This window comes from Saccostrea echinata, unplaced genomic scaffold (genome assembly GCF_033153115.1).
Source record: "Saccostrea echinata isolate AGI-Se365-2 ecotype Australia unplaced genomic scaffold, CSIRO_AGI_Sech_v1 ptg000056l, whole genome shotgun sequence".
NCBI lineage: Eukaryota > Metazoa > Mollusca > Bivalvia > Ostreida > Ostreidae > Saccostrea > Saccostrea echinata.
The window spans coordinates 21221763-21236527 of NW_026889805.1; the positions used below are offsets into that span (position 1 = coordinate 21221763).

A 14765-nucleotide genomic window follows, 5' to 3' on the forward strand; every position below is an offset into this window, starting at 1 on the left:
AATTTTGTTAGGTTTTGTGCTAAGGAATAATTTAAAATATTTTTAATGGGCACCTCTGCCCTGGGGTCAAAATTCACAAAAAAACGCTCAAAAATAACGAAATTTGTTTCTGATAATCTGGTTCATATTTATAGCGAGCACAGCGAGCGTCGCGAAGCTACCCTCGTCCCTGCGAGCTCTTATCTACATGCTACGAGCCTACGAAGTTAGTGGAAAGAATGTCGGGCCTATGAACTTGGTGGATAGAATGTCGGTCCTACGAAGCTAGTGGGTAGAATGTCGAGCCTACGAACTTGGTGGATAGAATGTCGGGCCTATGAACTTGGTGGATAGAATGTCGGGCCTACAAACTTGATGGATAGAATGTCGGGCCTATGAACTTGATGGATAGAATGCTGGGCCTACGAAGTTAGTGGATAGAATGTCGGTTCTATGAACTTGGTGGATAGAATGTTGGGTCTATGAACTTGGTGGATAGAATGTCGGGCCTATGAACTTTGTGGATAAAATGTCGGGCCTACGAACTTATATACGAGTAATACGTCATGAAATACATATACCTTTCAAGCCTGTTTCTTTCATAAGATATTCTTGAGAAACTGACGCAAAATTGGAATGCAAAATCTCTCCCCCCCCCCAGGAATTTCTACATGTTTCTGACATACCATAACTCATCGGGTGGCTAATTTCTTGTGCAAAAGTGAAGCAGAGTTACCCAAAATTTGCCTATTGATTAACTGGTTGATTGATTGATTGCCACAGTGGGCGAGATGCACGAAGAATTTTCATAATAAAACGTTATTTAATTTGTCGGATATCCCCTTTAACTTTGACTTGTGGCACCATAAGTTTCCAGAAATAATTGTTAAATGCTTAATATTTGTAAATATCCCGCTTTCTTGATATCCCCCATATTTAATTGATAGCACGCGTTCTTGATCAATATTCTGCATCAGTGATCAATATTCCATATCATTAATCAGTATATCCAGTTACATCCTTTATTTTCACAAAAATGCACTGTTTGAAAGAAGTTTTGATGTGCATATCCTTGTATTTTACATATATTATTACATTATTAAAGTTAAAAGTTCAGAATTCTCATAAACCTCAAAACTATTAAGATTCATATGTCTTTAAAAAGAAATACATCTATAAAGTGAAGACGTCAATTTACGGTCTTCGAAAGCCATCTAATTAAAGTTTTAATTGTTCGAATTTATAAATATATTAACCCATTATGGTAATTCGTGTGCGTCAAAGTCGAGGTTAAACCTGATAATGAAGATACTGGGGTGTGATTTGTTTCTTCTTATTTCTATCAATGAGACAATCAAGTGAGATGAATACAGTATTCTCATCACAATTTTACAATTGTATAAAGAAATTTACACAAACAATAGTGAAAAATTATAACATGCGTGAGTATGGATTTCGGCCAATAGTACAATTTTGGATATAATTTTATATGTTTTCATTAGATCGGGGATCATGTTTTAGTAATATTTTTTTAACAAATGTAGACAGTTGTCGTTGTTGAATTCATTATTTCTCTAACTAAATGTAATTACATGTATATTAACATTGTTTTCTTTCACCTTTCAGGGCTGTGCAATTTTTAAAACACGTGAAATTCGTCGCCTTTTTCTTATGAATTACATTTTTACACTTTTTGGTTTCTTTTGGGGTTTTTTTTTCAACTGGTAAGTGGTGATTACGTTAAATTTGCAAAAAGTAATTGCATCTTTTTGGGGCAGAATTTTTAAATATATATAAATAGTATCGATTTCTTTTTTTTTTTTTTTTAGGAAATTGAATTGTCGTGAATAGAGATCAGAGCAGAAGATAATTTGCTTTATATATTCGTCTTTTAGATGTCTAAGTGCGGATATAATTGAAGATTGCTTTACATTGCTTCATATTTCATAACATATACCCGTCATTTAGGAGTGACGTAGTTTTATCCTGGTGTAAATTGGTCAGTATTATTTTTTTTTAAACTGTCAACGCCCTCTTTATAATTTGGGTGCTTATTTTGGCCTACTTATTCCCCCTATATCTCTCCATTCACAGAGTATATTATAAAGAAAAAAACCTGGAATGTCTTGTAGTCAACGAGCTAACAAAACTTTTATTGATAGTATCAAATTCATCATGTTGTCCATAAACAAATACAAAGAGGGAAATAAATCGCATTGGTTTATATAAGGCGTTTTAAAATATCAGTTTTGTAAATGATCGGGAAAAAAAAAATTATATATAGGGTGGTCCATATAGTATTTGATTATGAATCAGATTCAATCTCATAAATGTTGCGGGCTATGAATACAAAAATTCTTGTCCGTTTGTAATTTGCGGCGTGCCTCTGATGATAGTCAAGTTAAAGTTTTAATTGAGGGTACTCAAAGGACGAAATAAAGGTATTTACTAAAGAGATTTATACGCTTCTGGGGAAGTAAAGAATATACAGTATAAATTTTAACAAGGAAATGTTTGTTCATCATTTCAGAAAAGTTGTGTTTATTTGAGGGGCGTGAAGTTAAACGCGCTGAATACATTTAGATAACGACCAAGAAAGTGAATTTTTAAAATGTATTAAATCGATTTGTTAATAAAAGGTGGAGTTAAAGACGATTTAGGAGAGCAGAAAAATTATATCATTAGAACGGTCATGAATATCGCCTCGCGTAAACGTAAATCTGCTTTTTACTCCCTTTCAGCTGATTTGGATACCCCATTTACAGTGTCTGAGATTTTTAGACGATCATCGATGAACATTACGAAGGACCCAATTAGGGACATTTATAGAACACGGATGTAGAAACGGATTTAAGAAATATTCATTAAGGAAAAGTTTTAAATAAATCAGCTATCAAATGCCGATCTTAACTGCCCGATAAAATATATAACTTTATAATTTGTTAATGCGGAATCAGTCTATTAAATATAAATTTACATACTTAACTAAAATTCATAGGTCCCCTCTTCGCAATTCTATACATAAAATAACATATAAGTTGACGCTTTCATCTAAGAAGAGGAGATGTCAATGAAGTTCTAGCAAATTTAGTACATCATACGGGCAAAGATAGGATTTTTTAAGGAAACGTAATGATCTATCAATTTTAAATTCTTTACTTCTTAGCAAATGGCCTTCCTCTTCCATCTAGTTTTTAGATTGTTATAGTAACGTCCACCACCCCTCCCCCTCCTCTACCCAACCCATCCATCCCCCTCCAGGTAACGTTAATTTTCATAATACGGCACGCTAACTACATCTATTGCTACCTTTCTTCCCTCCTTTAACCGTCTTTCAATAGGACAGCGCATTATTTGAAATCAGTGGTTCCGAAAAAGGTCAATTCCCTTACGGGTGGGTGGACAAAATGTAGACCACCACTGTTAGGACAACTCTTATCAATGAGGGGAACACGTAAATATCAATATTGAACATATACAACACCATCAGCGCAGACGTTAAGTAAATATTTCACATTTTCATATCTTTCTTTCAAAGGACTTGCTTTTCAAAAGAGAATTTTCACAGAAAAACAACAAGAAAACATTTTTATTCAATTTCGATAAAAAAAAATCGCATCATTGGGAGGAACAAATGAAGAATGCCCCCCTTTTTCAGATTGCTTAACAGTAATTTGCAAGATATTAACCTTAAATTTCAAAATATATTTAAATCGAAGATGAATCGGTGGCGGTATACAGAAGCACTTGTTATCACCTGGCCCGCCATGTTCAGCATTGCACCGCATTGTAAAACAGCCGTAAAACCCGCGGGGGGCCGACAATAAATATTCATATATGCATTGTTGGGCTTTTGAATAGTGTTTTTACGTTCAAGATAAGCGAAAAATGTCTTTGTAGTTGTTAATCAATCAATCTATAGCCTAAACAACATCCTCTGACAAGACAGAATTGCTTCTATAATTCTATCATCCTTTTTAAACTGAACATACTTAAAAATAAAATATCTGCCTACTCACGCTACAAAAAGGGACAACTTTAAAGAACCAGCTTTACATATGACAGAATAAAATATATATGGAAATTCGTTAAATCCACAAAGACACCCTTGAATCATACTAGTGATTGATATTTTGATATTCCAATCAGAAAGAGAGAGAAAAACCGCTCGGTTGCTGGGAACGTAACTCAATTTGTGTGATCAGTTGGTTTAAATTAAAATACACATTTAATGCAATAAGAAAATGTTTTCTCTCTCCTTTGCACACAATGGCTTGCATGAGATGGCAGGAAACTCTTTTGTAACAGAAGAACAGGACTGTATTAATTATTGTTCCTTGCCCAAAAGAAAAGGCTGCAAAATCTCGATGGTGACTTTGGGGGCGGGGGAGGGGGGCGGACACGAGGGTGATAGGGGGAGCAAGGATGGCGAAAATACAAGTGTGATGCCAATCTCATTTGCTAGCCCTTGTATTTTCGTTTCGAGTAATTTTTCAAAGTTACTCTCTCGCCTTGTCCTTAACGCCTTATCCCTACCCGCTTTTCGCCTTGTCCCTATCGCTTTTTTTCGTTCCCCTGCCCTTCGGACGAGAGAGAGAGAGAGAGAGGTGTCACGAAAGGCGTGCCCCCGTAAACCCAGTATAGGTTAATACACTATCAGAACTATCCGGCACCAAATAGATGATACACTAAAGTAAGGGTTATGTTTGACATCAAGATTTTGGCTAACTACAGACCATTCCAAAGAATTCTAGTGTGTGTTGATCATAGAGAATTCTCCTTCCACTGGATAATAAATTGCGAAAGGCGGATCCAGCACTACCACCCCGTTTAATTTTTTATTTTATTTTATTTTTTTTTTAGCTTTTGTAAATTTTGATTGTTTGGTTTGTATATTGTATACTTTGAAAACAATTTCAAAGTCACATGTGGATATTGACGTTATTTTCTTTTAATTCACTTTTGATTCAATACTTCTGTATTTTAAGTTTTTGATCTGTGTCATATACTCTGCATTGGGCAGAACTAGTTGTTGAAATTAATATACGTAATTAATGCTTTGTACTATCCCTCAGCACTGACTCTTGCTGTCCATTGCAGTTTAACATACAATCTTTATACTTTTCGCTATATATTATGTATCTGTTTATTCTACATAAGACAGAAGTGGGTTTCTGTATATCCTATAGCACCGACTCTTGCTGTCTCTTGTCGATGTATCAGGCATTTGTTATGTATTCTGATGTGCATTGCATTAATAATAATAATGCACATGTTTGTTATATTTTTATGCCCAATTGGACTATGATTTGGTAATAAATGCTATTCTTTTCTATATCTCAATTTAATCTACATGTAACGTTATATAATTGAGTAACTATTTCAAGCGCTGGAAACGTATGTCTATGATACTTTTAAAAATTGGTATAAAAATAATATTCACTAATGTAGTTTTTGAGGTGAAACATGTTGTAACACCGAAGAAGGGCGGGTGTCTGGACCCCAAATGATATTCAGAGTTATTGAAATTTATGTAATAAAGTATCCCTAAATGACTAACCCTCCACCCTAGGAAAGACGGATTCCCTAGCTAGAAAGCAGCGTCATATACGATGGAAAGTGGCCTGTTCATGAGAAGTCCCCCCCCCCCCCCCCCGAAATATTTTTGTTGTGTTTCTGAAATTTCTAGATTCGTCCTGTTTGCTTGCCTTGCTTACAAATTACAAGACATGGCTTCGAACAGATCCGAGAGTGAGGAGTCTAGCTAAACAGATCCCGGAATAAAACCTTAAAGATCCACGATCGAAAGCCCATGGCCGTAGGAACAGGGGGGGGGGGGTGCTTACAAAAATTTTGCCGATATATAGTATACTATAGAAAACATAGTTACTTTATGCTTGTGCCCCCCTTAATAAAACGTCTGATGACTTGGGGGGGGGGTGTCAAGGAATTTTTGCTTGGTAATCCCCCCGGGAAAAAACTGAAAATTTTTTTGCCCCATGGTCACCTCATCTGAAATTGCTTCCTAAGGGCCCGAAGCCTATCAACGAATGGAAGCCTATGAAAAACATTAATATTCCAAGTAACAAGTCAATATACAATTTTTACAGTATTTCGAATCATCCACTTAATGATTTCAAGATTTTTGGCTCCATTAGACACTAGTATACACGGATTGCACTTTTGGTTATAAACACGCCATACACAAATGCACAGGGCTGATTCTTTGATTTTTTTTTAAATATAACAAGTAAATCAAGTCCAAAAAAATAGCTGTTAAATTATGTCTTTTTAATGCACTTTGGAAACTTGGTGCTATTTCCTGGATGCAAAAATGTTTTTTTTTATAAGGAGATGAAAATTCTAATGTAGTTTTACTATAGAAATATGGAAAAAGTTTAAAGATTTACAATATTAGCTATCCGTATAAAGCACTGAAATTTTTTTTAACTAAACTCAGGTCTGTAGGAACCGGGAGCCCCCCCCCCCCTCTCCCCCTAAATAATGTTGCCTGCCTATACTCTACTGCAGAAAACAAAGCTAATTCACACTTGTGTTACCTCATAATTAACGTCTGATGACCGTTTCTTCGATTGTCAAGAATTTCTGATAGATTGTGCCCCCCCCCGTCACATTGCTTCCTACCGGCCTGTAAGTAAACACATTTCAAGAAAATTGGTGTAGTTTTATCATTTAATTCGAAAAGGAAACCGTGTCAAGACCTTCGGACATGGTTTTTTTTTTTCTTCTCGTGGCTCCGATTCAAATTTCTGTTGAGAATGGTTCCAAACCACAGCTCATTTGTCGATCATCCGTTATCGATAGCTTTCGTATCACATGAGAAATTTAAAATAAATTCACAAATAAATCAAGTCCAATGTACGCCTTTTTCGTTACTTTTTTAAAGACGTTTGAACAAGCTGATAACCATTCAATGGAAGATATAACACCAAATATTAACAATTTGCCAAAGCTCTATTGAAGTCAAACAGAACACCCAGTCGATGCAGACAAAAACCTCATTTGTGTACATTTGATAGAAATATAAATATCTTTGATTTCTATATCTGTATAAAAGGAAAATCAGCAGCAGAGAAAACGAGAAAAGGGGTATAATGTGTACGAAGGACCACCATATTAGTGTTCTGCAATTTGGTGCCAGGTGAAAAAGATTTCAGAGCATTGCATCACATATGGCACCATATGCATCTCTGAGAGAGAGAGAGAGAGAAAGAATCTCAAAAACGACAAGAACGTTGATTACTTTTTTCAATCGTCTGCATCAACAGAATCCTCTTTCAGTGAACGACCATATAAATCAACCGTCCTTGAAGAGATAAATCAGTGCATGTGCACCTGGTCCTTCAAACATAAAATTCAATGGCATTCAATTACATCTAGTCACAAAGATGATTCTGTTATGGCAGAATCGCCACTTAAATCCAAATTACGACGTCACAGTTTAGCAAAAATAAAATACCTTTCTTGATAAACAATGATGAAGTACAACAATCTATGCCTTTCAAAATGATCTAGGTCGATATATCACCTGTTACAAATACCTGCTTGTTTGATTGATTTACGTGGAATATGAAGAAGGACAACCCTTTCATAACTGCACATCAGCTTTCCAGTTAAAATATAAAGTCATTGAGGTTCACAAATCCCCTCTCACTCATTTAAAATGTTGTTTCAACTCTTATGCTTTTTCGAGAAAAAAAAATGCATTTATTAGTAAAATTCAAACAATTATATCATAGCCTGTGAGGCAAGTTAAACAAAAGACATTTCAACTTGACAAACCTATAAAAGAAATAATAGACATTTACGTCATTAAGAGTTACCTCTCTTATCAGAGTATCATTGTACCTTAATTTCCATGAAAATTAACAAATAATGTTGCATATTCTGCAACACTAAGTTTATAATAGAAAATGCAGCAAGTTTCCACTCTAGAGATTTTTTTTGAAAGTTGAGGCAAAGCAACTTGAAACACTAAGTAGTTGTTTCTTAACAATAAGGTGTAGTCCGATCCTCAGATTATGAAAAGCAGGAATTGAGTAATTGAAAATGCTCACAAAAATGTCTGAATTCTCAAAGTAATGAGTATCTACCCGTGGTATTTCTTCAAATTTCTTCAAAATAGTTAAGCATTTTAGACAGGGAAATTAGAGTTCAAATTATATTATTTTCATATCAATGAAATGGATTGAACAGCGGACATAAATGCCTATGATCGGTCTCTCCATAGCAGGGCCCTATAATTGGCGACCAATTTAGTCGCCATGGCACCTAAAATTTTTGATTGGCGCCTAAAATTTTTCCATAAGTCGTCAAATTTGCGACCATTTTAAAATGACTTATCGATCGTCGAATTCTAGAAATTTTAACATTTTTAACAATTTTTCTGAAAAAGCTAAAAGAAATTTAAAAGAAAATGAAATTAATTTTAGCAATGGACGTTTTTTCTTAGTCACATCATGGGTCCCTATATTGATTACTATTAACTTTTAAAGTTGGCGCCTTAAAAAAAATGCCTGGCGACCAAAAATTTGCATTGGCGACTAAATTTTTTTGATAAGGCGCCAGCTGGCTCCTAAATTTTAGAGGCCACTTAGAGACCTGCATAGGTCAAGGTACAATTACAAATACACTGTACAGGGAAATTGTCATATTTCAAACATATTCAAGAAGCGTACATAAAAGCACTCGCTACGCATTTTCCAAATGAAAATTGATCAAACAATATATTTCAGGGAAAAAAATTGTAGGTGTCTTGGCATTTGGAGAAAATTAAATATATATACTTCTAAAACGGTACTTTACTTCATTCACTTAAATTGCTATATAATACATAATGTAAAAAGCTAGACATCACAGATCACATTTAATTTAGTATCATGCTAATAAACATTGATATCCAAGGCTTAATTCAAAGAAATTCTATTTCTCTAAAAATGTATTTATTTTTGTACTTTTAGGGGGTACAAGTGTCATCTTTTTACAAGTCTGTTTTCAAGGCATCAAAGAACCCTGGATGGTATCGAGATACATGAAATGAAAATTGTTGCACAAAAAGATTTCAAATATGTAATATGTTTAAATTAAATAATAATTTTAAGAGTCATCATTCCTAGCTGAGAAGCAGATATCCTTAAAAGGTACTTTTTCATGTTTACATTTACTCCATGGGAATAACTAGTGTTCGAACACATGTCATCTGCTTTGTAGCTTCATTGAAGATGAAGATCTCCAAAACGTCCCAAAACTTAGAACTACCGAGCCGTAAAGATTGATTTTCAAACTGAGAATATGAAACAATGAATATTCCGAAGTGTCATCGTTCTATACTTGCTCAATTTAGATGTGGTGTGTTACCTATAAGAATAGAAACAGGACGGTATAAGGGGGGGGGGGGGAGGCTTTATCTGATAGACTCTGTACTCTATGTTCTTCAAATAGTGTAGAAGATGAATGCCACTTTTTGCTTCATTGTACATCATATTCAAATTTTAGAGCAATCTTTTTTACCAGTATTGGATTTAAACCAACTTCATTTGATATCAATATGTCAGATTTAGACAAAACCAAATTTCTTTTAGTAAATTTCCCAAGACAAATCGGAAAATTCATAAACTCAGCATATACTTACAGACGGTCTATCATTTATAATAAACGCAAAATATCACAGTATTCTTATTGAATGTTATATCGTTAAAAGTGACATATAGGCCCGATGGGCCGGGTGTTTAAATTCCTATTATATGTATGTTTGTTGGCAGTTGTTGTAATTGTACATAACACATGTCACTATAATAAACCATTTACTTACTTACTAAAGATGTAAATAAATCTAAGAGTAGTCAGCAATTTATTTACTGCTAGTATAATAGTTCATGCATTTTCAAGCAAAGAAAAAAAGCATCCATGGATAATATGACTGTGATAGAATCTGACAATCAAAGAAAATATGGTTCCCCAACCCTCAAATGAATAATTAAATTGGAATTATTAGAAATAATTATTTTATCATTTTATCAAAACATGTTCCCCATAATCCTCCGAGATTTCAGTCTGTCTTTGCTGCAATTGTCAGTCTACATGATCCATTGGGGAATACCAATCCCGATGTATACAAGTTTGTGTGGTAAATGAGTATCATAGTTTCAAAGTACAGTATCATGAGCTCATAAACATGTATAAATGCTTATTATCAAAATCTTGCCTCTCAAAATTCAAAAGTCATAAGTTTTTTTTTATAATTTTAAACTGCCTGGGGTCTTTTTTGCAAAGTAGGTCAAAGATCAAGTGGATTGTAATGCTGGTATTTTTCATATTATGACAAACAGTGCACATGCTAAATAGCATAGACTTGCCTCCCAAATGTCAAAAATATGCAATGTATCAGCACTATAATCTATTTCGAAAAGTAGATCAAAGGTCAAGGGTCATGAGGTTGGTAACCATGGTAATTAACAAAAGCCATAGTGCCAATCAATATATGTTTGCAAAATATCAAACCCATACCTCTTACAGTTCTCAAGATAGAGATGCAAGGTGTGACAGACAGACATACACCAGATAAAGTGATCCCTTAGTGTCGCTCTGCCATGCAGGCAACATAAAAAGCTACAGAAGAGTGATAACCAAGTCTCCAACCAAGAACTCTGGGCATTTAGTTTGTGTTATTCACATGATTAGAGACCCATTTACAAATCAAGCATTTAAACATGAAAATATTACCCCCTTCCTAAAAATAGACACATACAAGCCAAGCCATGTACAACTGATCTGTTGTGTAGTCTTCTATTACCAATGACACAAAACAAAATTCATGTAATATTTAATCACAGTTAATAAAAGATTATGGCTACAATTCATAACAAATAATAACAATGCTAAGAAGGCAGTAACATCAAGGCCTCTCAAGTCTGAGAAAATGCTTATGTAAAATAAATAACAAAGCAATCTAGATATTATTCTCTACTTCAATCCAAAATGGAACATTGCAAGGAAAGAAATATACATCAATATCTTACATAAAGAATTCCAAAACCCTGCACTGTTTGTGATTTTCTCTTGGTCCTTTCTATTATATTCTGTTTCTCAATAAAAGATAATTCATATTTCATGTGTATAACTGATTTGCAATACTGTAAATATTCCATCAACCTCCTTTTCACAAGTTTATAATGTAAAATGTAAGATTATGTCTTGATTTGAACACAGTGTAAAATTATTGTTTTGAACTACATGTATAACAATACAACTGAATTTACTGAAACCAGTACTTGCTGTTGCATTAAAGGCTGTTGAATATTACATTTGGTAAAATTCAGGAAGTATTCAAATTTTCATGGTTTGATCAAACAGCAAAGATAACAGAGTTCAAATATCATGTGACAGGAAGTGGAATTCTGGGATGCATCACCCACTAGAGTCTGTTTTCCTCAGTAGAAGTGAACTGTCTACATTTCCAGAAATGTGGGCTGCAAGGTCTTGGAATTTTACTGCATAATCAATACTATTCTCATTCATAACACTCTGTAAAGTTCCATCAACCTGAAACAGACATGGAAGAAATAAACAAGAGGCCCAAGGGCCTTAACGGTCACCTGAGTACAACAATTTAGAGGATCCACAAACTGATAAATGAAGCTTTGTTGCCCAAAAGCAAGAAAAATAGTATGATATACATCAACAAAATAATTGGTTTAGCATCTATCTGTCCCCCATTTATCACTATTACCAAACTATTAACAAACTGTCTATTTTTATCCCATATATTTATAACTTCTCACATTGGCCTCTCTTGGCCTTTGAACTGTTGAAGAACAATTAAAAAAGATGTTCTTTTTGTCTCAATTTTATTCATCTATTATTTCCAAGTCTACCTGATCATTAAAACTATGAAAGTACTTTTTGTATTATACAATAAATATTCTTGCATAATTCTCTTATTCTATCAAGCATTCAAATACATTATTTACTGTGATTTATTATCAAAGGTGAATGGCAAAGGGGAATAACTTTGCTCAGCAGAATATAAGTTAATAGAGCACTGGTCAGGACCAGAACACTTGATTAAATGGTCCAGGTGTTTAAAATTTTGGTAAAAATACCCTTACATATTAACATTTTTCTCTGTTTGCCTTGAATATGCCAAGAGGCATAGAAAATTTTCAAAGAAATGCATTTTCACTATATTATTAAATAAATAAAGCCCCATCCTTACACCAGAACATCTGACCCATTGGCCATATTAAGCTCACAATTCTGGAATAAGCACCCTTGCTCATCATAACTATACACTTCTTTCTTTGCTTTGTAACCAGTAGTAGAAAAAAAATATTTTGAAAGAAATTATGCATTTTCACTATATAATCAATAGAGCCCCCCCCCCCCTTCACCAGAACCCCTGACCCTGGGGCCATGAATTTCACACATTTGGAAGAGGCATTCTTCCTTATCATAACCATGCACTTTCTTTGTTTGAAAAATACCCAGGAGCAGAGAAGAAAATTTTGAAAGAATTTATGCATTTTCCCTATATAATCAATAGAACCCCACCCTAACACCAGAACCCCTGATCCTGGGGCCATGAAATTCACAATTTTGGAAGAGGCAACCATGCTCGTCGTAACTATGCACTAAGTTAATTTAAAACCCAAGAGCAGAGAAGAAGATTTTCAAAGAATTTATGCATTTTCACTATATAATCAATAGAGCCCCGCCCTAACACCAGAACCCCTGACCATGGGGTCATGAAATTCACAATTTTGGAAGAGACACTCTTGCTCATCATAACTATGTACTTACTTAGTTTTTTTAATACCCAGGAGCAGAGAAGAAGATTTTCAAAAAATTAATGCACTTTCACTATATAATCAATAGAGCCCCACCCTAACACCAGAACCCCTGATCCTGGGGCCATGAAATTCACAATTTTGGAAGAGGCAACCATGCTCGTCGTATCTATGCACTAAGTTAGTTTATTTAAAATCCAAGAGCAGAGAAGAAGATTTTCAAAGAATTTATGCATTTTCACTATATAATCAATAGAGCCCCACCCTAACACCAGAACCCCTGACCATGGGGCCATGAAATTCACAATTCTGGAAGAGACACTCTTGCTCATCATAACTATGTACTTACTTAGTTTATTAAATACCCAGGAGCAGAGAAGAAGATTTTCAAAGAATTAATGCATTTTCACTATATTATCAATAGAGCCCCGCCCTAATACCGGAACCCCTGACCATGGGGCCATGAAATTCACAATTCTGGAAGAGACACTCTTGCTCATCACAACTATGTACTTACTTAGTTTATTTAATACCCAGGAGCAGAGAAGAAGATTTTCAAAGAATTAATGCATTTTCACTACATGTATATAATTAATAGAGCCCCTCCCTTACACCAGAACCCCTGACCCTGGGACCATGAAATTCACAATTTTGGAAGAGGCACTCTTGCTCATCATAACTATGTACTTACTTAGTTTATTTAATTCCTAGGAGCAGAGAAGAAGATTTTCAAAGAAATAATGCACTTTAACTATATGATCTATATAGCCTGCCCTAGCACCAGAACCCCTGACCCTGGGGCCATGAATTTCACAATTTTGGTAGAGGGCTCAATGCTTATTACAATTGTGCCAACAGTTTGACTGCTTGATGTCCAGGAGTAAAGAAGAAGGTTTTTAAAGATTGCATTAATTTTGGTGGTTTTAGCCCCACCCCTCAGGCCCCAGGGGAGCAGGGACCATGAAATTCACAATTTTGTTCCCCTTCACCCATAGATGCTATATGCCAAATTTGGCTGAAATTGGTTGAGCGGTTTCAGAGAAGAAGCTGAAAATGTTCAAATGTTACCACACGACGGACGACTGACGGACGCTACAGACGAAAACAGATAGCAATAGGTCACCTGAGTGACTCAGGTGACCTAAAGATAAATAATACAAAATGTCAATATTAAAATCAGAACAAAACAAATTGAATTATGTCAAAAATATGTAAAAATGTATAAATTGGAATGCTTCAAAAGGAGGTATAGTTTTTTTTAATAGTAAACTGATTGTGCTGTAAAAAAAAAAATTAAAATAAACACTTAAATATGTTTTCCAACATTTGGAACTAAAGCTCTTGACTTCTATAATCTGAGCAATCACTAACAACTTACATCTAATCGGCCCATGATGGAGTCCCGTGAACTCTCGCTAAACAGTGGAGTGGTTTGTATGACAGGATTAGAGGCGGCCGTGACATGGTAAGTATGTGGGGGCTTCAGAGGAGAGTCAGAAAGGAGATTCATGAATGTTAGATCACCTCCATCCTACAAAAACAGCAGATTTTACAGTATACATTCATTATGTCAAAAACTTGTACACAAGGAAGTCACTGGGACTTCTAACTTCACTTCCCTATAACTAAGATCCACATGAGAATATAGTACTAAGTCTTCTATAAGATTCATAAAAGTTTCTTCATTATTGTGTAACACAGTTTTACTGTAACTATATACATGCCACGAGATACAAGTTCATGATTGTACAATAGAACCATGCTCCCTGGACTTTTTGGGGGAAATTCATCAGAAAATTACTGAGATGAATTCATTAACTATTTCTTACCACGCCTGTATTCAGCCATGGATTGGTGGGGCTGCCTGGAGGAGACGAGTATTTACTGGGATTCTTTTTGGGTGGTGTATTTAAAATATCACGATTCTGAGGATCTAATAGTGCTGAAAAAGATTATAGCAAAGTCTGTGAAAGAAAGTAC

General features: G+C 34.8%; 1 protein-coding gene across 1 annotated transcript in view; it reads right to left on the reverse strand.

The window, feature by feature from the left end:
* Positions 1-10810: 10810 nt before the first annotated feature.
* The window catches only part of LOC133173952 (uncharacterized), a 58782-nt gene continuing 54827 nt past the window's right edge, over positions 10811-14765 (reverse strand). Inside the window, exons 38-40 of the mRNA XM_061309015.1 lie at positions 14615-14727; positions 14164-14316; positions 10811-11541 (exon numbers count right to left, since the gene is read on the reverse strand). Of these exons, the coding sequence (XP_061164999.1) occupies positions 11407-11541; positions 14164-14316; positions 14615-14727 (401 nt within the window). The 3' untranslated portion in view covers positions 10811-11406. The remainder of the gene's footprint in view (positions 11542-14163; positions 14317-14614; positions 14728-14765) is intronic.